This window comes from Apis mellifera, linkage group LG5, assembly GCF_003254395.2.
Source record: "Apis mellifera strain DH4 linkage group LG5, Amel_HAv3.1, whole genome shotgun sequence".
NCBI lineage: Eukaryota > Metazoa > Arthropoda > Insecta > Hymenoptera > Apidae > Apis > Apis mellifera.
In genome coordinates, this window is record NC_037642.1 from 2,384,804 (window position 1) to 2,412,225 (window position 27,422).

The 27,422-nt window shown below is 27.4% G+C and overlaps 1 protein-coding gene and 1 non-coding gene across 2 annotated transcripts in view; one reads left to right on the top strand and one right to left on the bottom strand.

Annotated features, from left to right (window-relative positions):
- The window catches only part of Nrx-1 (neurexin 1), a gene marked incomplete at its 3' end in the record, with an annotated part of 337,998 nt that overhangs the window by 35,520 nt on the left and 275,056 nt on the right, over window positions 1–27,422 (bottom strand). The window contains 7 exon segments of the mRNA NM_001145740.1: window positions 932–1,040; window positions 15,005–15,222; window positions 15,654–15,797; window positions 17,282–17,473; window positions 26,414–26,531; window positions 26,533–26,568; window positions 26,570–26,606. Of these exon segments, the coding sequence (NP_001139212.1) occupies window positions 932–1,040; window positions 15,005–15,222; window positions 15,654–15,797; window positions 17,282–17,473; window positions 26,414–26,531; window positions 26,533–26,568; window positions 26,570–26,606 (854 nt within the window).
- On the top strand, window positions 16,325–16,406 carry TRNAS-CGA. Its single transcript has one exon. It is a non-coding gene; the product is annotated as a tRNA-Ser (tRNA).

A 27,422-nucleotide genomic window follows, 5' to 3' on the forward strand; every position in this document is an offset into this window, starting at 1 on the left:
TATTCGATTTACCATCTATCGATAAATGTGTACGTACGAAAAACCGGTAGAATCGATCCGGTTAGAAATATTTTCCCTATTCGAGCTGGCTCGTTGCAGACGAGCGAATTCGAATTCAAATACGAACGAGCCCCTTTTTGTATTCGTTCCTCGAAAAGCGCGAACGAGATCACCGATGTGTGACTAAATACTTCACACGAAACCCAAAAAGGGAATCATATAATGCCACGATGAACAAGGGAGAGCTGATACGAATTCACGGTGCTCTTGTCAGTCTCGTTGTAATAGCGGGATAGAAGCAAATTTGACAATTTAAAAGATGATTGAATCTGTCCTATAACTTTCAATTTTTTATCTATTTTTTTTGAATGAAACAATTTCCTGATTTACATTTTTATTGTCATTTGAATTCTATGTGAAAAGATCGTTAATTAATTTGATATTTTAAGCTATAGCTGAAATGATTAATAAAAATGATAAAATTTTTTAAAAATAATCTAAAAATATATAAATAGTTTTAACAAAATTAATTTTAATTTTTGTTGTAATGTACATATTTGATTATTTGAACTTTTGCTTTAAACGTGTTTTCAATATTTATTATTGTTTTAAAGATAAATTAGAAAATATTTTATTCAAAAGACAATTTTATCTTTTAAAATTGTCTTATTCAAATATCAAATAGGTTTTGATGAATGAAAGACTTGTTCTATTTGCATATAAAAATTAATTTTTTTTTTTTGCATTCTTAGTTCTTTTATATGAAAGATGTGAAGCTCTTTTTCATAATTTTATATAAAATATATGGAAATTATTTTCGATTAATAAATAAATGTATTCTGATAATTTTTCTATTAAACTTTTCTATGATTTATTGTTAAATAATTCATTCTTGCAATAAATAAAAATTTATATAATATTTTTGACTTACCCCGTACAGCAGCTTCATCATCGATCTGGAATTTCAAAGAGCTTGCTCTTCTGGAGAACCTCAGTGTGTGCCACATATCGTCATTTAAACCTTGTCCAGCAACTAATGTCTGAAAATAAAACAAAATTGTACTATTAGAAAAACGATAAATATAATTTTATGAATCTTTTCTTCTTAATATTTCTTAAAAAAACGAAAAATTTTAATTATTTTAAATTAAATATTTTTTAATTAAAATTATATAACTTTTGTTGAATTTTTAAATTTATATTCCATTGAAATATTTTTTATTTAATATATTTTATTATAATTTATTAAATTTACACTGTATGATAAATAAGCTGCAATTAAAACCTATACAAATATTCAAATATATGAAATATATAATATTATATAAAAGAAATGCCAAACTTGCCTTACAATATATAAAAATAATTTTTTCAAAATTATCTATCATAAATTTATCTCAAATGATTAATTCTATATCAACAAAGATCATAATAAATCTCAAAACATTATTCAGAACATTTAAATTTTATTCAGTATCATATTTCAGAATAAGATACCATATTATATCATTGTAAATATTTTTTAATTTAACTTTTCACGCAAAAACCTTGAGAAAAAAAAATAATTTTATCATTAAAAATTACTCAAGAAATAGAGAAAACCATGCCAATGAAATCCCTTTTTGTTTTATCCCGATATCTCAATTGGTTGCCGAGATATAAGGATTCAAAGTTTTAGACGGTGCTTTAGACGGTGCGGAGATTATGAATGGGCCCGTGACCTACATTTTTTCCTGAAAATGCGTACTACGTTCTTCCAAGAATTGCGTCTGCCGCTTGTCTGGAGTTTGGGATAGGTCAGTGAGGCGAGGTACGAGCGAGTCCGAATAAGAGACAAGGACGGAGATAGTAAACGATTAAAAATTACCCTTTCCTTTACACGACGATATCTCCGGAACCGGAAGTCGTATCGGGATAAATAAAAAAGCGTTTTAAAGGGCAAGGTTCCGCGTTTCTAATGATCTTTGATTCATCGATCAAAAATCATTATCTTCGGAGTTATAGCGATTTAAAATTTTCCGAATTTTAATAGGATTTGGATAAATGATTAAAAATTATCTTTTCTTTACACGACGATATCTCGGGAACCGGAAGTCGTATCGGGATAAATGAAAAAGCATTTTAAAGGGCAAGGTTCCGCGCTTCTAATGATCTTTGATTCATTGATTAAAAGTCATTATCTTCGGAGTTATACCGGTTTAAAGTTTTCCTAATTTTAATAGAGTTTAATCGCGTTTTAAGCTAATAAAATTGTTACATTTTGTTTACTTTTGGAAAAATATTGTTTATAATTAGTAATTATATATTGAAAATGCTAAATTGATTTAAAAATAATCTCAAGTCCTTTGCTTGAAATAAATTGGATCTTTGTTTAATCGATCTTGTCCTAGTTTAATTATCTTAATTAATCAAAAGGAGCTCACTTCATCGTCACAATTATATTAATTAGCCAATAAAATCTTTAAACATAGTTCTTGACTTGCATGAATTATATATGCTGTTGGATTTTAAAATCACAATGATAAAATCCCGTTCCTTTTTTGATTGTGAAAGGAAATTTGCTTTCGCCTATGGATTATTAAAAAGTTATTTGTCACAAAATCGAGTAAATACAAATTCTTTTGAGAAAAAGAAATCGTTAAACATCAAATAAAAATGTCTGAAATTTTATCTATAATCCAAATAAAATTATATTGTCGAAAATTAATTATAAATTACAAAAACTATGTCCTAAAAATCTCGATTTCATGGTCAAATTCGACACATTGCGTATAATAATCAGGCCACAATTCTAGAATTCCTGTTTCGATTTTGAGCTTATACGGTTCCTTGCAACGAGATTGATTGCGTGTTGCAGGATGAAACCGCTCAAATACCGAGGAAATTCGCACCATGGCGCAATAGAAACATCTCGAACGGAAACTCGCCGATTGAATTACACCGAGCGAATGCAATAATGCTTGAGCGTGAATAATTAGTGCTAAGGTTTGAGAAAACGCAAAGAAAATTGTTTTTTTAACTCGTTCCTTAATTATCATGACTTTTCTCAATTTTAAGATACTGGATTTTTAAATTTCTTTTTTAAATACTTAAAAGGTTTAATTTATTAACAATTTCTAATCATCTAAGCATATGTATTGTAACAAATTTTGAATTATCTTATCTATGATCCATTGAAATTTTATATTTTCGTTTATTGAACAATCTATCATCTCCATGCGAGATCAATTATAATTTACATATTTTCAAATAAATAGTAAATGTGATATAATCTTCCACATTTTATTTCATAACTTTTTTTTGAAGTTGCTAAAAATGATCCAATCATTCTTTCTTCAATTATTAATGTAAATCAAAAACTTAATATTATTAAAAATTAAATTTGCACAAGTCCAAATCCAAACGAGAGAAATAAATAATTTAACTTATATTTCGAATATTTTCAATTCATTCGAAAAAAAGAGAAATCTCGATTTTCATTTTACCAACGGAAATTTAATTTGAACGGAAAATTAACGTCCCCGAAGAAATAAACAAAGAATTTCCATCGCGGTAAAGGTCATTTGCAGATTATTCAAGATCCATTTTCGGATCTGTGTGTATTTTCATAACAGGAAAGGAGATGCAAAATGTATGCGCAACCCTGTTATTCAGGGATGGCGGAACGATCGTGATACACGTACAGTTAACCATAGCAGTATGGTAGCATCGATAAACTAACAACACACGGCACCTCTCGTTTGGTTAAACCACCATAAATCCGGGCAACTCGTCACTATCTGCTAACTGGTTTGGTCCACGCTGCCACTCGCGATATTCATCTATCACATGGCACCTGACACACGTTTGTCACCTGACGTCACCTTTGCGCCACCAGATATCGTTCGTGACCATCTCCCTGATATTTAAGCGTTATTTTCAATCGTTCACCGTGATGAGCTTTCAATCAAGAAACTGTTACACGGTCATCAATGAAATTCGTGATTGTGATTTTGACAAGAAATAGGTATTGTTTATATTTTCTTTGAAACGAAATCATTTCGAAATTATTATATTATTATTATTACTTGGTGATGATTATAAATTGTATTTGTATTTTAAAGAAATTTTTAAATGAAGATCATTTATTATATCGATTATTAATTATGATTTTATTTCTTTGAATACCAATTGTTCTATTGTTATTTATTATGTTATATTACAATTTATTATTTGTACTTTATTGTTTGGTGATTAGATTATGGATGTTGATGTACTTTTGAATAATTTTCAAAATAAAGAATATAGATGTATAGAAATATTTTGAATGAAATGTTAGTAAAGTTAATATACAATATATCTAATTAGTATACATTTTCAATTCCTGAAAATATTGTCAATCAGTCTAGTTCAGAAACTAGACAAATCTAAAATTTACTTCAAATTTTAGAAAACAAGTTCGAAGCAAGCTTCACACTTATAGACAGAAATAATCTAATCATTCGATTCTTTCCATTCGATTCTGATCTCTCCTCGAGCGGCAAGAAGATCTCTCCAACTTGAGCGGAAAGATCAAAATTCGCGGTGACAAACGTTCGAAATCTAATGTCGTCAGCCGAACTGGTTAGGAAGGTTGACGCGTAAAAGCGCACCAAGGGAAAGCGAAGTGAAATTACATAGAAAGTCTATCAGTAAACGGATATTACGGTTTCTCTCCCTCGGGTAACTTTATCGCCGACTCACGCTCGGGTAATCGCGCGTCTCCGCCACCACCTACGAATCAATCCGGCAATTAAGGGACGTTTTGTCGCGGTGCTCAAGCTCGATCGAGCTTTATCGAATTCATCGGCTCCGCTCGGCTCGCCGCAGGAAATCGCAGCTGCATAAAGCATTCAATCATGCCGAGCCCCGCGATAGCGTTTATCGATTGGCAAACGGCGTGTGTCTTTTTGCGCTCCTCTATTGGGATGCGTGTGGATGCCGCGTTATTAAAACTATCATTGGAAATTCAACGGCTCGATAAATAATTTTGTCGAGTCAGGGTTAGAACGAGGGTTCTTTAAATCAGGAAATTGTTGTATCACGTATTCGTATTTTAGTGGGTTAATATATTTTTTGAGAATGAGTTTTATATATTTTTTTAGAAATTGCAAGACTGTCTTTTGCTATTTTATGCTATTTAAGAAAAAAATCGTTGTTAATAAAGCCTGAAATCTATAACTTAATAATACAATATTATACAATAATGTTTCTTGATCGAGAAGAAAGTTTTCAAATAATCAAAGCAATATATTGCAGCAATAATTTGTCGAAAGTATCTCTAGATATGCATTTATTTTAATAATTTTAACAATTGGTAATAGTTATTTGATTTTTATAAAGATGCTTCAACATGTATCAAGATTTTAATGAAATAAAAAAGTGAAAATTTTAAGAACTTAAAGTCTTAGAATCTCTTAGGGATCATCAAAAGTTGATTTTTCAATGAAGATCAAATATCTAATTTAATCACAAGACAGTGTAGATGATATTAACGCTATTTGTTTTCATTGGGCCATTGATAAAAATTAATAATAATTTTATAACTTTAAAATTAAGAATAATTATAATATAAAATAGATTTATAAATGTTGAAAATTAAATCTGTTGCAAACTAATATTCAGAACTATCTTAATAAATTATCATTAAAGATTATCATTATTATTAAGGATTCATTTTAATTAAAAATTTGTTTTTCAGTATAAAGACAATTGAAAATGAATTTCTAATAAATTTTTAAAATTTCTAAAATGATTTATTCTACAAATATTAAGTTATTCTTGCGTAATATTTCATTCTTTTTAAAAAAGGATTTATTTATATATCTTCTATATGCAAAGAGATTGTCTTGCTTCTATTCAGTTGTTTTATCACATCTGTTACTATTATTAATCACGGTGTACATAACGTACAATCGTATACATATGACATTACAATTTATAATGTAGAAAATACAATTCGCTTTATATCCACATTTCTATTGTATATATATTTCCCCCATTGTAATTGGAAAATATATTTTTCGCGATCGAATAAATTTAACAATCCGATTCGTGATTATATCGGCGTGCAATTCGATGAGACCTTATTTTTCTGAAAAATATCTCAACATTGCGTTTGATTTATACCAGTTTCGAATGCATTTCAAACCGTGATTTGTGTTTAATTATAACGCATTGTGCATCGAGAACAGTGTTTCGCCGATATAATTGCGATCAATCAATAAAACAGATCGCGAAAGTAAACTTAATACGATTATTCAACGTTCCTCGATTGCAGTTATACGATCATCCAACAATGCGATCAACTGCTCGATCGATCAGAAATATTTTTACCCCATGTATCTGTATCTTTTATGAAAGAGAAATAGAACAATTGTTTAAAACATTTTTGTTAATGAAATAAAAGTGAAAAAATAAAAATAAAAATATATTTTTTTCACATTCTATCTTCTATAGTTTCATAAATTATTCTTTCATTTTAATTAAATTCACTATTCTCATAATTTTATAATTTTCATTGTTTATATCCTGTTAATCAATATTAATTTATCCTGCAGGTATAACTTGATAACTTTTTTTTATCAAAGAATCAATATATTTTATTATGTTTTCATAGAGAAATAGTTCTGAATATTCTGAATATTCTTAATAAAATTATGTAAGAGTATTACAAAATTAATTAAACTTGAAGGCTTAGTATTTGAAACTCACTTATAAGACTATCGTAAAAATCCAATCGACTTATAAAATTCTAAAAAAGCTTCTTCCTAATAAATGATCAAACAAATCCAAGCAAACTTTCCTCCGTAACAAATCTAGTCTCCAATCTCATCAATACACCAGTCAAAATCCGCCATCAAGATTTCCAATTGCGCAGTTCCACAGAGAATTAACGTTGTTCAAGACGAGGAAATATCTCTATCTAAGTCTTTCACGAGGTTCGTGAAGCAAACGTCTTATCGCGTTCATTCTCCGATTGCTTCTCCCTCTCGTTCGACCACGATCCATCGGCGGTGAAATTCCTCCTCTTTTCTCGAGCCGAAACTAATCGAAAGGGATGGGGGAGGAAGGCGAAAAAAGCGTTCACAGGGAATGCGGCAACGTGGTTGGCTCGCTCCACTTCTCCTCGAGGAAAAGAAATAAACTCGCGCCCCTTTCTCCGCGAAAAGAATTATTTCCAAGGACGATTCCGAAGGCATTACTTCCGATCCGTTTGTTCCCGACTGGATAAAACTAACGTGGGGCCGTAGAGAAGACGAAAGAAAATAAATAGAGATGATGCAGAGCGTGACGATCGACGAGAAATGGAAGAGAAAGAAAGAAAGGAGAAAAAAAAAAAGAAAAAAAAAATGGGAGGATTGGAGGAGGGAGGAGGGTGGAAGGGCGGAAGGAAAATCCTCCCGGAAATTGATCAGGGGATCGTAAATATTTGACGAACCGGGGCAAACTTTAATTAAAATTCGCTATTTGAATATTCGGCAGGCTACAAAGAAATTTCTCCGCGGGAAATCAGCTTTAGCCACTGTTCTCCATGCGTTAATTTGTACTGCCTCTGTAGGTCAACTAATCATTTCTTTTTTCTCGCTTTTCTCTTACTCTCCCTCTCTTTTCTGTTCTCCAACTTTTGATTTTCTTTTTTTTTTATTTCTATGATTATAAGAGAAATTGATTCTAATAAAATTCTGATTCGAGACGTTATTGGAATTATTGGGAATATTTTACGGGAGTTTTGTTACGAGAGTTTACAAATTAAAAACTAAATCATTTCATGCATTATTAAACTATTGTACTTTGAAAATTTTTTTGTATACACATACAAAGTGAGAATTCATTTTATTACTCCATTTCTCTAGAAATTATAAAATTTTGTTAAGTTGCATTTTGTTGATTGCATTACTGTATCATATAAGAAATGAAAATATTAATGATTATTAACTGATTAATTGGTAATCAAAACCATAGTGATTTGTTTATTATCTAGATAATGGAGTTTGATAATTAACCTGAATAACTCTACATACATCATTTGTGACACGTGTATACACGTGCATACGCGTGTAATTGGGATAATGGAAGTTCTGTTCATGATTTGATCTATTTGCAACTCTAACTTGTTCACACTATTACCATCACTTGTTCAATTTTACAATACGTATATCTATTCACTCTATTTTCGATCCTATAGAATCGTATCGATCTCTATTTCGTGCAAATGAATGCAACTGTATTTTGGGGATATACGATCTTCTCACTTAATCTCCTTTTATTAGGATGTTGCATAATAAATGTCGATGAGTAAGTGAATGAGTTTTGTTTTACACTTTGATTAAACGAATAAATTATTTTCAATTCAATAGGCATTCAATAGGAAAATGGTACGAGTGATTACACGTGATTGATTACATGCAGAATCTTTACAAAAATTTTAATTTTGAAATATTTAAGTGTTAATATTTTTTTTTCAAAATCATTATGTATATGGAAGATTTAGAAATTTAATATAATATGATAAACTTTGAAAGAAAATATATTTCTCCACTGATCAATTATTTAATTATTAAAAAAAAAAAAATCTTTTTTAAATTTCAGTATTCTTGAATACATATTTTAAATATACAGAACATTCTATTTGTATCAAACACGTACACAATTTCGTTACAAAATTTATAAAGTCATGAATTTTTGATTTCATGCTCAAAATTTCTAGAGAATTTTGCAGGGAAATTATATTTCCTAGAAAATCACGTTCTAGGTGTTATCTATGTCGATTGTCCCACGTGGATCGAATGAATTTCTGAACGCATCCCCCAGAGCTCTCACCCTCTTTGTTTACCTTCGATCATCTAGAGCATTCCATCTGTATGCAACGTGTATCTGTATGAATTGTACGTGTAACCAATTTTGCAATCGCGGTGCTTTCGGTCGGTTGAACAATAAATCGTTGAGCGATTTCGAGGCCGGATCGACGATTCGTTTATTAATCGGTGCATAATGCAAATTCGTTAACTCTCCATTCCTATCCTATCGCATACCTTGGTCGACTTTCATTTATTATTTTAATTACATCCCATTTTTGTGGTCACACATAAAATTTCAATCGTGTGAAAATATTTCTCGTTTCAATTTCAAGATGAATATTATAATATTTAATCGTGATGGAAATTGTCGAATGAATAACTTTTATTGTACGAATGTGAATGTATTTACTTTTTATCGAAGATAAAATTCAATTTCTTTATCACTTATTTAACATGGAGAATTATTTATTTAAAATGGAGAATTAAAATTAGAATTAAATTCTGTTTTAAAATTTAAGTACTTAAATTGTTTAAAGTATTTAGATTGATATATGAATAGTTGTATGGACAAGGATATAATTGTGATTATAAATGAAAGAGAACTTCTTTTTTAAAATATTTCAAATATAAAGAATGGATTATTAGATATTTGATAATTCTATTAGTTTTTTTTTAATTTAATAATAATAGTATCATTTATATCTTGGAGTTTTAATTTATCTTTTGAAAATGAAGACAAGAAAAAATGAAATAAATTACTTTTTTAAGAAAAAGTACATAGAAAATTCAATCAATTTTGTTTTTCTTATCAGCAATACTATAATATTCGTGATTAAAATAAATCCAATGATTGAGAATTTTCAATCAAAACAAGATCCAATAATTAATTGAATTCTTGGAGAATTGAACTTTGGACTTTAATATATTCGTGTTGGTTATCCAACGTTTCCTTTCCTAATTTCGTTTTCTAATTTATAATACAAATGTGAGTAGGTAATTTCGTGCACCGCTAATTAATTCGACCCATTTAATCGGCACACAAACGTTCACTTACTGACCCAATTCTTGTTCCACCTGTTTAGCACTCAGACAGATGTTTCATATATATATATATGATATATATTATAGTTCTATTCATATCTATATATCTAACAATTTATAACCGCTATATACCGCTTATTTAATCGATAAATATTGCCATCTATTGGTAATTTCCTGAATTTTCAATTATTATTAATTGATCAATATCCCTTCACATCAATTGCATTTAACATAATAAGAGATTATTTCTATTATTATCTGAGAAAAAAATTTAACAATTAAATCAATTAAGAATTTATAATTCAGAGAAAATCATAATAAATAAATTAAATTATTATTAAAATGTATTACCTATGATCTTAATATAATATAATTAGAAAATGATTGATAAAATCTAAAATTTTTTAAAAGAAACATAACATAACATAAGAAATCGTTCGTATAAAGAATAATATACAATAATATGTGAGATAATTAAAAGAAACTATATATCATAATAAACATTTACTTGATAAAACATATGATTAAATAAATAATTTTAATAACGTGAGATTAGTTTGCAGAATAATAATTTAAAAAAAAGAAACGAAAAATATGATTCTTCAAATATTTCTTCTCCATATTTTTTTAATCCAGAATATCTCTAAATATTCCAATAATTAAATTGATTCTTCTTTTTGCAAATCATAAAATTGGATATCCAAATTTTTATGAGCACATAGTCAGTTAAAAGGAAATTCATGTTTGCCCGGGTTAATTGAAATGTTCATTACCGTATCAATTATTCTGTTCAATTATCGAGACCGTGTAGAGGCCGAGATTGAAACATAAACGTAAATTACAGCCTCCTCTAATCGTACGCGGTTGTATTCTAGAGGTTCAACTAGTTTCCATTCGAAATAGGGGTGTGAGCGCTTGCGACTATGTTCCAAACTCAATTTTCACCAACCAATTTGTTCGTTAATGACACTGAAAACATCTAACATCTATAATTAGAAGAAGATTTGTTAAAACTAATTTTCAGATAAATAAAAACGATAATAATATTTATATAAAAGAATTTTAATTAATTAAGTTTTATAAGAATATATTTAATCAGGATTTTTTCATTCTTCAATTCAAAAATTGTCATAAAGATATATAAATGTTAAGATTAAGATTTATTTATTAACGCACAATTGTTTTTATTTATTGTAAACAATTGAAGTTTATGATTATAAATATTAAATAAAACAATATAAAGAGAATGATAGTTTTATCTTTTATCATACTTTTATTTATCTATTTCACTTTATCTTACTTTACATTATAGACTCAACATTTTTGTATACCAATATTTGTTTTGATCTGTGTTTAGTGATAATATCTAGTATAATATTTTCATATTTTTTTTATATATAAAATGAATATGAAATTATTTTAAAAAAATGATAAAATTCATAATTGTTTAACAACGTAACACGTATTACGTATATTTGAATCGAAATATTCCACCATGTAACCGCATTCAAAGCGCATTTATTTGAATTGAACGTTTCGACTACACTCGAAATTAAGTTGGAATTAAATTGGAAATCATTCGTTTCGATTTCTAGGGATATTTCTACATTCAATTAACTAAAATTTACTTCGAGAAATTACTTTCATTGGTTCAAATTATATTGATAGCTGTATGTAATAAAATTTATTTATAATTTTGTTTTAATTTTAATATAATTTTCTCATTAATGTGATTAAATATTAATGAAATGTATAATTGAAAATTATATTTTCTTGCATTTTGAAGCATCGCAAAAAGCCATTATTTTAAATAAAAAATAAAATAAAAAATTTTTAAACTACTTACTTATAATTACGATATTATCAAAGAATGTAAAATTATGAATTGTGACTGAAATATAATAAATATATTAACATTTAAAATATTTGTCTAACAATTAACTTTAACTTCATTTATTTTGGGTAATTAAGAAGCTTAAAAATATTATTTTAACCAATAATAATATAAAGACTGCAATGTAGAATTGGATGTACAACAATAAGACGAGTTATTCACAATGAAGATGTTATATCTTGAAATAACAGACATAGGAACTTGTAAAGACAAAGTTATAAGGAAGAGAAATAGCGATGACTCGATTGACAATCATAACAAGACTTACTGTGAATTGTTATTTTAAATAATATTTCTTAGTTTTTTTAATTAGACAAATCTAATAAAAATAATTATTATTTGATAATTTCTTTTTTTCTGTATATTTCACATTTTGATATTTAAAACAATATAAACATTTAATTACTGAATTTTATTTTCTATCTATTATTAAATATCATTATTTATTATTATTAAAATCAATTATTATATTCAATTAAAAATTTCCGGAACATTATTACTATATAATGTTATTAATATTAATTAATATTGTTAAATTAATATTAGCAAGTATACAGCAAATATTCGGAAGAGCATTTAATTAAGAGAAGAGCAATTAATTAGAACATTTTTATTAATGTCTAAAACCTGTTAGAATTACCAATCATATTCTCTCTATGGAACAAAAATTTCCTGAAAAAAATTTTACTTAAATCAAAAACTAATTTAAATTACAATTTCCTTTATCAAATAAAAATTTCAATTAAAATCTTCTTTGCAGTTTTAGAAATCGGAAAACAATGACTACCTGAAATTGTTACAAATCAAATTTACGCCTTAATTATTCCCCCTTTCTCGATTTCATTTTTCGAATAATAGGCCAGCTAACTTTTGATGCCTATATTTCAAATTGCAATTGAAAACAATTCGCTCGCAACTTGCGAGCATATAGCGTTCCACAACGTTGTTTCAGTGTAAGCTGTTCGTATTCGCGGTTCCAATTTGCAGAAGGGCGGAACGTCTGGCGACACACATTGGACCGGGGTAAAATGAAGCGAATAGGCAACTGCATTGATTAAATAACGAAGCCTGAGCATTTCGACTTTCCGCCAACATGACTAGTAGACGGAAACTGCATGCTAGTTACCATATCATGCGCGAATAAATGTCAAAACTCGTAAGGAATTATGATACACAAAACTATGATAACTACTATGATTGTACGTATTTGTTTTTGTGTATATACTTGTATGTATACTTTTACACTTTTGTTCTTAACAGCATTTATAATTTTTTTTCTTATAAATATCATCAGTTATTTTTTTTACATTTCTGATTGTTTCGATTTAAAGTATTTCAAAGTGAAATATTGAAATAAAAAATAAAATAACGTTTTTATTTCTATGCAATAATTAAAACAACGATTTTCAACTATTTTTATCTTATAAAAATTCATTGTTAAAATTCTATGGTAAACTAAAAAAATATAATGTTATATTTCTGATTCGATAAAAAAGTATTGAATAATATAATGAAAAAATTTTGTTTTGACAAAGTTTCTTAAAATTTCATTTATTTATGATATTAAAAGAAAAAGAAATAAATATAATTTATCATAAAATTATTTAAATGCCAAAACATTACTAAATTATTCTCTCATTAAAATTTCGTTCAATTTATCAAATATCTTGAAAGGAAAGGAGTTAATTTTTTTAATATTTAAAATTGAAATATTATTCGCCAATGTTGAACAACATTATATTACAAATTGAAGCAATATCCACGGCCTTTTTCACCACTATCTTCCACCAAAGAACCTTCAACCTTCGGCCGAACCATGAATTATGAATACACGTCGCTCTATCGGGCGCGTCTATTTTCGTTCGATTTGAATTTTTACAGTCAATTTATTCTGTCGTGGAAAAACGGGTCGAATGAATCGATGAATTATGATCGCGGATGAGCAAGATTCGTTCGAATTTTCATGCGTTATCGCGTTCCTTGGAGACTGCGGATTTCAATTTACCCGTGGCGCCAATGCTTCCTGCTTCTAAGGATGCACACGAATAATTTTCATCCACTGAGTTTATGACTGTGCAACCACTTCAAACTGCAACGTTTTATCCATCGTGTAATCCAATTCCACGTGTACATTTTTCAAGTAACAGGTTTATTGAGGTTTATAATTTTTTTAAAGTTGGTTGTAAAAGTCACGTGTCATGAGATTGCACTATATCATTGTGAAACATCGTATTACAAAATTTTATTCCTGTACTACTACGACATCTTAGAGAAAAATTTCTTGGAAGGTATAGAAATATAAATTGCATCGTAAATTTAATATCGCACATTTGCTTCAGTAAATAACATAATGAAAAAAATTATATAATAATAATTTCTATAATTCGTATTGCTTGTAAGAATTGTAATTATTAAAATATTTTAGAGAAATAGAAGTATAAATTTGCATAAATATTTTCAATTCTTCTTCATTCTTCTATTTAAAATTCAATAAAAATAAAGATTGATATCTCCAAATATCAATTTCATTGTTACACATTATCCTTCAGGAATTAATCTTACCACAATATAGTGATAAATAATAATAGACAATATAAATATAATATATAATAATAATAAAGGATAATTTTGTTATTATACTTCTGTAATGAAATATTATGTTAACATAATAGTATTAATATCTATCAAATCCAAAAATAAATTACAAATCCTAAGCCAGTCTTTTTTTATCTTTTATTTTTTCTAATTATAAACTTCACAATCATACAAATTAGAATTTTTATATTTTCCATAACTAAAAGATAAGAAAAGCGTTGAAAGGCTTTTGGTTTTATATCCACATTTCTTAACAACTTCTTCAACGTCTCTTTTCCACGAATATTACGCCATTGGTCAGAATTGCGGTCAACGAAACAAATAAACTTTCTCCGCGTGAAAAAAAGCTTTATGTAACGTGATATTCTTTTACAGTATTCTACTTTGTTACTTCTGTATACCACTGTGGAATTACGATATTCTCTAATGAAGCTGGCTAACGAATACTGACAAAACGTGGAGATGTTTCACCAAAAAGTAACATTTTTAAATAAGAATTTTATAAGTACTTGGAACTTGTTTGAAAAGAAAAAAATGTTCAACCTCACGTTTTATTTTATTCAACTTTATTCTAATTGTTTTTTTATCTTTTAGAGAATCTACAATTACTAATTAAAGCAAAATTTAGTAAAATTTGAGAGAATTCTCGACTCACCTTTTCTTTGTCCCCGATATGGATCAGCATCTTCGCTTTGCCCTCTTCGAGGTAGAGTTGCAATCGATCCGAACTGTTTTCTAAACTCGTGGCTAAAAGAAGACCACGTGGCCTCGTAGTTTTGAAACGAACTACTATTTCTTCAGTCTGCGTTTTCGAATCCTCTGGCATCAATGCTGTCATTTGCTGTGTTCCATTCAGATGCAACGTTGATGCATCTAAATAAAGATTTTTGAATATTCTTCTTAAGACAAATATATTATATAATAATAGCGTAATTTTACAAGAAATAAAATAAGCATGAAAATGAAATAATTAAAGTTAATTAGTTTCAAAGATAAAAGTATTTAAATATTCGGCTATTACTTCAGTAATTATATACATTACAATATATAATAAAATTGTAATCTTATTTTTTTTCAAGATTATTATATTATTGATAATTGAGTATCCTAATAATTTAAATTAAATATAAGTATAATTATATTTAAATACAATCCTATTAATTGTTCCATAAACTTTAGAATTTTAATTCAATTATGAAATGTAAATAAGCATAATTGTATCTATAACTTAACAAGAAGTTTTCTCTATTATTATTGTGTTCAATGGCAATATTATCAATTCAAATTAAAGGAAAATTTTTTACCTTTCCCACAAGTAGGACCAGTGTACTGTGTTCCGGTGCAGTCACAGTGAAATCTGTTCCATCCCTCGATACAGTGGCTACCGTGCATGCAGGGTTGTGAGGGACAGTGGGATTGTTGAAAATGACAAGCTGGTTTGACAGCACCTACAAAATTATCCAAAGAAATGAAATTAGAGAAAGTAATTAATAATTAGTAACAAATGCTCTACAGTTTTAGTATTTAATTATCATTGAAATGATATAGTAATTATATCAATGAAATATTATTTAATGTAAATTCATTCTTGTAGATTTATTTTTCAAAATACATTCATAAAATAGAATTTATAAAAATTTGTTTAAATAATTTAGTATTACTTTGTAATAATTAATTATTCATTTGTTATTTACTTATTGGTAAAAATATTCATCTATTTGATATTAAAAAAATATATATTTAATTTTTAAATATTTTTTTACAAATTTCTTAAAATTCATTTAATATTATAAATATTTGATAAATTAAACATTTTACTAATAGTTTAATTTCTATTTAAAATTAGTAATATATATTTTTTTAATTGTTTGGTTAAAAAATAAATGAATATATAATGCATAATATTTATATAAAAATATTATTAAAAATATTAATGTAGACTATAAGTTTCAATGAGAAGATTATTCTGCTAGGAGCTGTGGTGTCCGAGTGGTTAAGGAGTCAGACTCGAAATCTGATGGGCTATGCCCGCACAGGTTCGAATCCTGTCCGCAGCGAAAACTTTTTTGTTATTAAAAATTAATTTTTTTTCACCGATTTTTAACACTTTACCTTTTTTAAATATATTTAATGATATTAAACGATATTTTATTAAAAAATAAAATATTTAAAGACGCATTAATATGTTATTATTCTTATGCATATAATCGTATATTTTTTCAACACTTTATTATTAGTTTTTAATATTTATATTTTAGTTGTGTAAATTAAAAATATTTTTATATAAATTGTATAAATTTAATTGTATATTAATTATTATGCATTATTATATATTTCATCTAAATACTTATATTTCCTATAATTCAATAATAGGAAATAAAATATATAAAAGGAAATAAAAATATATAAAGGAAATAAAAATAAAATAGCGTTTAAATTTTCTACATTAATTTTATTGTTTTTGCAAGTTTTTGAAAATTACTGTATCATGAAACTAAATGGTTTCTTATATATATAACATATAATAAAAAGCAAATAGTATTATAACTTATGCTTAAATTTACACCTACATTTGCAATCATTATATAATTCTTATAAAAATATTCTATAGTTCTTAAAAAAACTTATATATTAAAAAGTAATTTTTAAAAGTATATAAATTTTTTTTATAATATTCAATCGTTAATTATCTCAATACAACTGCTAGATCTAATATTTAAATTTTTAAAAAATTTTATTCATAAAATATTTTTAAAGAAAGAAAAATAATAAAGAAATATTTCTTTATCATTTTAATACTCAAGATATTTTGTACGATTTTTATAAAATCCGTTATTTGTATGCTGACAAGCTGAGTTATTCTTGACGAAATGGAATCTTGATGTTTATATTTTATTTTAGCATCTCTATAAAATGCAAAACATTATCTTACCAGAGTCCTGTTGTTGAGCATATCCAGCGATATCGATTTGTTGCCCGTTTATGACAAGATCCCTTATGCAACCAACGTAACCTTGTCTCAAGGCACCTGTCCACAGTACCGGAGGAACTGTAAGGGGTGCAAATGGAGCACCCACACCACCGATATACAGTAATCCATCTAGATCTAGTTGCGTCGAATCACCTGAAACGCAGTTATGTTATCCTGCTATTTAAATTACTGTATAGAAATTCTAATAATAATTAATATTATTTTATTTATTTCATATTTAAGATATTTTTATTTGGAATAATGATAATTATTTATTATTAATAATAATGGCTTGAATGTTTAATATAGCATTTAATATTTGTAATGATTATAATTTATCATCGAATGTAATAATAAAGAAATTTAAAAGCAATTCTTAACGTTTTTTGAAATTTTGCACAATTATTCAAATTTTCATGGTTTCAACAAAGTTTCCTACGTCGACCATAGAGAGTTCTATTTTATTCAAACACTTAAAATTTTGTGGTTCCAATCCATCCACGAATACATTGGCTAGTTGAAGTACTATTTTATTTGATCACTTAAAACTTTGTAATTCCAATGCATTTTCAACAAGCATATATCTGCAAACTATATACCATTTCTATGACCATTTAAAACTTCATTTCACTTCAAATTCAACAAGTTTTGTTTTTAAAAATCAAATTATAGGATTTTATATTATATTTCAGAGAAATTACTTGTGTATTAACCATAAAGTTTGTTTATTTGCTTTTATCACGATATGGAAATTCAAGATATTTTAAAATATATTCAAAATATTTTTACTTTCATAAAAATAATTATGTAATTTCTTTTCTTTTTTTTTTTAATAAACTTGAAGAAAATATTTTTTATATTAATATTTACATTAAATTTATTAAAAAATTTTGCAAAAGATTTTCTCTCCCCAAGTAGAAGCTTGAGCAGATATATTCTTATTATCCTAATCACGTCCCTATAGAATTCTTGGTACCACTTTCCACTTACATTTCATTCGAAAATTTCGCCTTAATCCAGACTATCTCGCACAACTTTATCACGCATTATCTCCCCTACGAAACATTTACATCTATGTTCCGCTAACTATCCTCATTATCTCCCATTCATGACCCACCCATTACATACTTTAAGCAGCGAGAACGCACCATCTTCTCAAGACGGAGCTTGTTCGAAATGACTCGAACTATGCCCAATTATTCGGACCGATGCTCTCGAGCCTCGTTAATTCGACGTTAATTAAAAACTCACGAGACCCGCTTAAAGTCCATTATCCTCCGCCCGACTATTTTTCTTTCCCTTCTTTCCGGCTCAAAAACGAAAGTTTCCCGCTTACGAGCGCTGGAGAACCGGGAGGGAAAAAGTTCACCGACTCTACGAATTAGCACTAGGACACGGCGCGACGTGCTTTGTGAAAATAATAGTCGTCTCTTGCATAACCTCGAGCTTAATCGTTCTGTAATCTTAAAATTAAACTCTGCGACTGGTGCTCCTCTTTTTTTTTTTTTTTTTTTTTAAAAAGAGAGTTCATTGTCCGTGTTTAAGAATCGGAATATTCTTTGATTCATTTATAAACGAATTGGGCAAGAGTAATTGCAAATTAATTTGTGAAATGTAGTTCATTTCTTTCTTTTTTTGTTTTTAAATGGTACTTAGGAGAACAAGATTGATTAAACGGAGGATAATGAAGATAGAAGTAGTCATTGATTTTTAATTTTTTTAAATTCTTTAAGATAGAAATACTATTAATTATCTTTTTGTCCAACAATTTATAATATTGATTTTCTTAACCTTACAATTATAGAAAAGAATATATTATATATAAATTTGTACTAATATCTTTTGCATTAAATTTTCAATTAATTTTGCAATTTCATATCTTTTCATTTCTCAATTTGATATCTTATATCATTTCAAAATATGATTATTTATTAAATTAATTATTAGGATTTTTTTTGAAAATATATATAGGTTTTTGGAATTTGGAAAGCGTGTCTCTGAGATTTCTGTAAGATTAATGTCTTGCATTTGCGATTAAAAAATTTATGCGCGTTAAATGGAATGCTGTGGAAATATTAAATAGAACACTGTAAAGCTGGTTGAAGGACATTCTAATTATCTTATTTCTGATTCATGAATATTTTATAATGAAATTTATAATTCTATTATCGCTACAGCGTTAATAGACCAATGTATATGAAACATGCAAACGTCGTAACTTTGTCCTTGAATTTCTGCGTATAAAAATTAATTTTTTCCACGTTCTAAGATCAAATTTCTTTTTTTATCAATCATTAACATTTTATTAACCGTATAATTTAACTTTATGCAAATTTTATACAACGTGTAATAATTTAGTTGTTATAATGAATAGTACAATTATAAAAAAAGAGGGGGAAAAGAAAAACTTTGTAAGAAAATTTCTTAATCTTACAAATTATAATAATATATCCAAATATAAATTATCAATCTTGAAAATAATTACATGTATGTAATATTTATGTTATCTATCATTTACATTATATTTACATAATATTTACATCATCATTAATCGCCAAATTTGGCGATTTATGTTTGAAAGTAATTCCTTATAAATATTTTCTTTATACACTTAATGATTAAAATTAATAGGATTAAAATAAATGATACATTTTATACTCTATATAGTTTTAAAATAATAAAAAATAAAAAAGAATAAAAAGAGACATTATAAAAATTATTTTTGAATACGAGACAGCAAGAAAAATACCAAAAGATACGAATTGGAAAGGAAATTGTAAAGAAAAATGAGTAGCTCGTCCTTGAAAATTCTTATTTATTAAATATTCAAGATTATAATCATAATTCGAGAAATAAAATTTGTCCCTCACTATTTTGTATTGTATACAGTCTTTTAATTGCTGGTTACGTTAATTGGATGCCTGTTCTTATTATTATACATATTGCAAAATAAAAGAATGGAGATTTTTCATTCCTATATTCTTTGGAATTTGGGAAGAATATTCTAGAAATTTGTAATGTTTCCCTGCATATCTTCATTCATCTTTGAGCTGTGCACAACTTCCTTTTTCAATAGTATTCTATAATTTACACTAACTCTATTAACCATTCTGCCAGTACAACGCTCATAAAATTTTTAATGTTCAATATTTGAAGGAGGTTACGAAAGGAGGATTATTTGTTCGAAACTTGTGATCTTTTTATTGCTACGTGATTCCGGCAAACGTGGTTACATCATATTTGTAACCACGTTAAGCGGGCCCTGGAAAATGGGCATTTGCTTGGAAATTCGCTGATCAAGCCGGAAACATTTCAGACGAAACTCGGATGCAATGCTCTGCACGTGACGCTTATTTACATAGATCTGCAATATTATAATGCGCACCAGGCTACGATAATTGAATGTGCGAGAAAGTTTGATATTTCGAACATGTCTCTCCGCATTTTTTTCCTGCGAAATGCTACGTGCTACCTGCCCTTCCTTCCTATCATTTGATCGTGCAAAATTTTGGAGGAAAAGGAAAAATAAATTATTCTTCTCCATTCTTTCGTGTCTCTATTTTTTAACATAAAAAACAGAGGACTTTGCTTCTCTTTTTATCGGAATATTATAAAAGTACAAAGGTTTCGATCAAGATAAATTTTTAATTTTACTGTTCGTGTAATTATAACGTTATGACATAATATAATTTAATGTATATTATTTTTATAAAAATGCTATAAAATTTTCATTCAAATAATTCTTTTTAAACATGATAAAATAATATATACAATAATTATTAAAATTATTTTTTAGAAAGTTAATAGAACTTTCTATATATTATATAATAATAATAAAATAACTTCAATATATTGTACTGCAACAATGTTAAAATAAAAAATTGCATATTCGAAGTACCATTATTTCAAATATCATTCTCCTATATTTCTTAAAATATTCAATAAAATAACATCCACAAGAGAATAGTATCTTTTTACATAACTGCTGTTATTTCAAATACAGAAGAAACAGATTTTATTTATAAAATCTTGCATCATTCGAGAAATATTTTCTCTTACTTATCTATTTTAAAAATCCCAAATCCCCACTACAATATTTTCTCAAGATAAGAAAACCAAACAGATCAATTACGTCATTAACATTTCCGAAAATAGGAAGTTGCATAAACGCACATGTTAAAATGTTAACTCATCGATGAAAATATATTTCTATTTTTATATCGTAATATTTCAATGATGCAGATATATTTCTCGCTTATCATCTCTGCAGTGATTCTCCGAATGCCAATAGTTCTTTTTTTTTTTTTCCTCTCAAGAAGATTATTCTATTGGTTTAACCGTAATCGCGCTTAAAGCCTCGATGATTCATGTTTGACAGATTACGCTCTTCCTACCGTGAATAACCATCACCAACGATTTAATTCAGTTGTTCGTCTTTGAGGTTTTAGGTAACGTTGGCAGGACGTTGTTTCATCAGAAGAACGAGATAAAACATTTTCAAGTGTTCCATTCATCTGAGAGAAATTATTTCATGGTTGAGTGAAGGCTTCTCTTTTTTTTCATCTTTTTGTAATCTTCAAAGAGATTTTATTGAGATTATTAATTGTGTTATCTTGTTCTCTTAACTTGAAAATGTTTCTTCCTTCAGTAATTCAGAATCATTTTTCTTTCGTCAAGGAGAAATATTGAACGAAGATATCCTATGTGTTTTAAATATCTGATATTATTTATATTCTATTTCGTCAATTATTGATTTATTTTTGAATTGCTTTTAAATCTTTTTAATAAATTATTTTTAATTTTAAAAAGTATATAGTTTTAATCTTTTGTAAATATATCTTGATTCGATTTAAACATGAATTGAATTTCTTAATTAAATACAATTCTAAAACATTTATCAATTACTCAAAAATAATTTAACGTAAGATATTGAATATGTAATTAAATATTAAATTGATTGAAAATTTTATTTGTCAGATATCACTTGTAAATTAACAATTTCATTTTAGAATCTCTAAAGAATTATTTTGAAATTCAATAAATCAAACGAAAATATATTTTCATCTATCTTTGAAATATAAGTTATAAATATTTCTGTAATATTACATTACAATTAGCTTTTATCAAATATTTGATACAAATGTTGCATTATTCTTGGAACATTCGAATAATTTTATTAAATTGAACAGATAAAACTTTTTCAACTTCAAGTTTCAAGTATTAATAGAAGTTTATTTCAAATAAAATGTCGTATAATTTATTTTATTAAGTTATAATTAAAATTTGCATTAAGTAAAATGAGATAAGCTGAGAATGTTTATCTTCGTTATTCTGTATTCTTCATTTCAACTAAGGCAAAATTAAATTGCTTGTTAATAAATAAGTCTTAAGCGATATTTTTGTATATTAATTTTTATATTTTCGAATAATAATAATATTCTATACTCAACAAATTTTCAAATTCAATTATTTCAAAAACTAATTTTTAAATGATAAAAATTTCTGTATAATTCTATACCTTTTACTTATTTTTAGAATTATATTTTATCAATGATTTATTTATATCAAATACTCTCAGTATTCAAAATCAAGCAGCAATATAATATTAAAGAGAGAGGTCTAGAAAGGAAGTTTTTAACGTATATATTAATTAGAATCATACATTAAGTTTAATTATGAATGCTTGAATCGTATTGGTCTCTTTCACGTGTTACGAGGGCAATTGGCCTGCAGAAAGCGTTCACACTCGAAAAATTTCGTACAAACTCGTCCCAGTGAAGCAACGAAGCACAGTTTTGAGGCTGAAATTGCTAAAAGCTCGGATTTCAAAGGCGAGTTTCATGGACAAATTAACTGGCTGTGTAATTCAGGTGACCATCAAGGGTTTCGTGGAAACTTGTGAAATAGTGAATAAGTACACGATTCTGTAGTTGTGAATTTCTTTCGTTTAATCCTGACACCATTAACGTTTTCGCTTATTCATTTGAATTCATTTGAATGTCCAAAATTAATAACCGATTAATTTTCATGGTTTCTTTGTTGCAAATAAAATTTTCACTATATAATAACCTTGTAGCATTGAATATAGAATTATAGAATATATTCGTAATAGTAAAAAAATCATTAATCGATTTGTACAGAATTTATTGCAATTAAATTTCAAATAAATAATCAATCTTCAAAATATTTCCTATATTAATTAAATCAAATTAAAAACACGATATTCATACCAATTATTTTTCTTAAGAGATATATTATAAGAATTATTTCAAGAATTCATCCTCCTCCAAGAAGAAAGAAAAAAAAAATATTTAATCAGTATAAAATAACAGTATAATAAATGAGATACAATTAGAGTCAATTAGCATTAAAATATTTAAATATTCAATATACAGTAAATATTATACTTTCATATTCATTAATTACTTGATCGAAATCAATGGATATATCGCAACTTCAATTTTTCATCCACCAATTCTCACCGCTTCTTAAAATTCCCTTAACTCAAGCACGCCATCTATGAAAGTCATAAGCCTAATTCAACGATTTGTCGCCCCATATAACGTTCGTTCTATGAACGAGGCGATCACAGAAATAGAATCCCAAACATATAAAGCCCACCACAAGAGTATTTTTCGAGCAATCGTAAATCCGACTATCGCAAATGGTCAGGGGGATAAAAGACGTCCCCGGAAATCGTTCGCGGCTAGAATTTAACGCCACGCCGCCTTCCATGTACACACAACGTGAAAAATCGAAGGAAACAGAATTCGTGGGGAGAATGGCGCAAGAGTTGGAGGTAACCAAGACGGAAGTACGCCGGGGGAGAGGCAGGAAGGACGTGATTTCTGCGGTGAGACCGGGTTCCGTTATTTGAACTGGGCGACAGAGAAGTCGATGAAGGATTCACAACCGGGGAACTCCTCCACTTTCTGTTTATTTATCGGTTTAATAAAGCCTCACCGTACACCCTAACCTGTATCAACTCTCTTTTCTACGCTTGTTTGACTTTTTATTCTATCTTAGTTTCAGAGTTATGAATAAATTCACGATTAAATCTGGAAGAAGTTTTTGATTGTCTTTCAAATGATTTGGGAAGATCTTCTATAATTTTCTATGATAAGAGTTATGAAAATGTGTTTGTAAAGTGAGAAGTTTTGACTTTGATAATATTAGAATTTGATACTGTTAACATGGAATAGATTCATGAGATTTTGAAGATTATAAATTATCATAAACTCAAATTAAGATTTAAGATTTATTCATGATAAGTATTTCTATGTATAAATAAGTAAAATTAAAAAACTTAATACTAGCCAAGTTTTATATATACATATAAAAATGTCAATATAAAATATACTTATACTACCTTTTCTTCTAAACCTTTCAATTATAATTAGATTGTGGATGTTAATGTCAATATGTATTTTAATAAAAAGTAGATAAAAAAATGTAATCAAAATAAAAATTTATTTCTTCATTATATCTTGTATAAAATTCCAAAAAAAGATGTTTTATTTTGCATATTTTGCATGTTGTATTTTTTTTTTTTGCATATTGCATATTATTTGCATATTGTGCATGTATATTGGATGCATATTTGTTGCATCCATGTTTCCTGCATATTCGACTATTAACTATCCACCAAATTCGGATCAATAAAATAGTCCCTAGTATATAAATATACGTATATGTATGTAAATATCTTACATCATCTTTATAAAATAGAAAGTTTTAAATTTTAAATGGTATATATATTATGCAATGAAAATTCATGACATAAAATGTTATACAATTGTTCTTTATTTTGCATATTGTATATTTGCATCTAAAAGCATCTCATTCTTTGCAGAATTTCTTCCTTATTACAAAACAATTCAAATAACCTATTTATCACAACATCTACATTTAAAAAATAATAAGAAATACGAGCTGCTATAAAAATTTCTATCTGGTATATAAAAATAAATTAATCAGCAACCCAAATTGTAAATAACATTCTATTAAATTATCATCATCGTTGCAAACGAAGAAAGTTAGTTAGAACAAATTCCTAAAGAAACGGATCTAACGAACAGACTAAGCGGTAGTAAAACTTGAGGATCGTGGAAAAAGTAAAGGTAGAAGATTTATTACGTTCCACGCACGTGGAACGGTTAGCTGCACCTGCAGATAAGTGTCCTCGAGCATGTAACTCTGAATTATGAGTGGCTTCCTTCTCAACCCCGAGCATTTTTCCCTCTTTCGTCGTTTATGTCGTCTACCAACCGGATCCAGAACTTTTCCTTGTGTAGATTAAACGATAAACACCTTACATCCTACCAAACTGTCGCGAGATTAAAGGGAAAAAGAGAAGAAAAAGCAATGGAAATGAATGATTTGCAATTGAAAGAGCACAAGGAAAATGACATACAATTTCGTGAAGGAAATTTAATTAAATTATATTGATATTTTGTAGAATATTTATCAATATAAAATATATGATACATTTATATGTAGTTTTATTTATATTTTAAGAAAAATATAAAAGAAAAGATACATTGAACTATTATTAGGGCACCAATAAAATAATTGAAATAAGCTGAATTAATATGTATTAATATATATTATGCCTATTAATGAATTAAATTTATACTCGATACGAAATTAATTCAAAGTTTAGCTATCAGATTGAGAACATATGGCACTAACATGACATGGATGAAGGAACAGAGGAAGATGGTGTCAAGTTACAAGAAACTACGACAGCGTTACATAATACACCTCTTCTTGTTAATTTGTACGCGCACGAAAATTAAATTAGAATAAATATATATAACGTGAATATTAATTGAATCTTCCAGTAGAAATAATCTTTTTTATCTGTAATAATTTGTAGAAACAGAGGAAGAAAATTTATAACAATAATGAAATTAATATTCATCAAAAAACTAGACAAGAAATTAATTTGTTTTAAAATGTATTCCTCTTTTCCCTTAACAATCTATTGTTTTTACCAAAAAATCAATACCATTTTAACTATTATTTCTAAAAGTAATTTAATTAATGAAAATATTTAGGGTTAAATAATGAAATGAAACTTTTATTTCTTACCTGGTGTACGAAATTCAACTATTGAATCGTCTACGGTGACACGTCCGTCTCGTTCAACACGACGAAGTGCCACATCGTGCCAGATTCCATTGTCGATTCGTTGCTTCGATGACTTTACTTTTACAGGTCCGCTTCCGAGATCGATATGTAGATATAAATGACCTCCAAAGATTTCGAATGCGAAGAGATCTTGCTGCAAAAATAAATTTTATTTTATCTTTTTAATATTACAAGTTAAAAATTTCATAAAATTATACCCTAATCTTATCTCGATTTTCATATTTATATGTAAATTTTAGTAGCGTTATATTTTAAGAAATAGATGATTTTTAAGATAAAAATTTATAAAGATATTGTTCATATATTTATGGAAAATAAGAACATATACAGTGCACATTACAAGTTAAAAATATATAATTTTCTCATTTCTAATTAAGATTTTCCTATTAGAATTGATTCAATTTTGCCAAAAGACTCTCATTCTTTAAAATCCTTTTAATCCTTCAGATGCAATATTCATTACAAATCAAATTTAGCTTTATAATTAGTAAAAAATTGACTGCACATAGCTTCTTTTATTGAAGCTTTCAAAATATTTTACAAATTAAAGAACAAATAATTTATAATTAAATCTTCCATTCTTCCAGTCGTCTGAAATTTCTAAAGCACTTATATTTTTCAAAATCTCCCTTCATCAATTTCTCTACCAATCCTTCCCCATAAAATTCTCACTCTCTCTACGAAACTTCCAATAATAATTCCAAAAAAAAAAAAACTTAATCCCCAATTTCTCAGTGGTTTCCCAAAATAGCGCAGGGACGCGTCACTGACCACTTGCTTTTATATCACGACTAATAGCCATGTAATAATAATACATATATACGTATATATGTATATATACACATTTACAAACACCAAAACAGAGACATTCTGCTTTACAGACACGAACGGTAACGGAGGAAGCATTTGTTCGGTGGAACCGGTGATTCTGCTAATGAGCAAGCCGCAC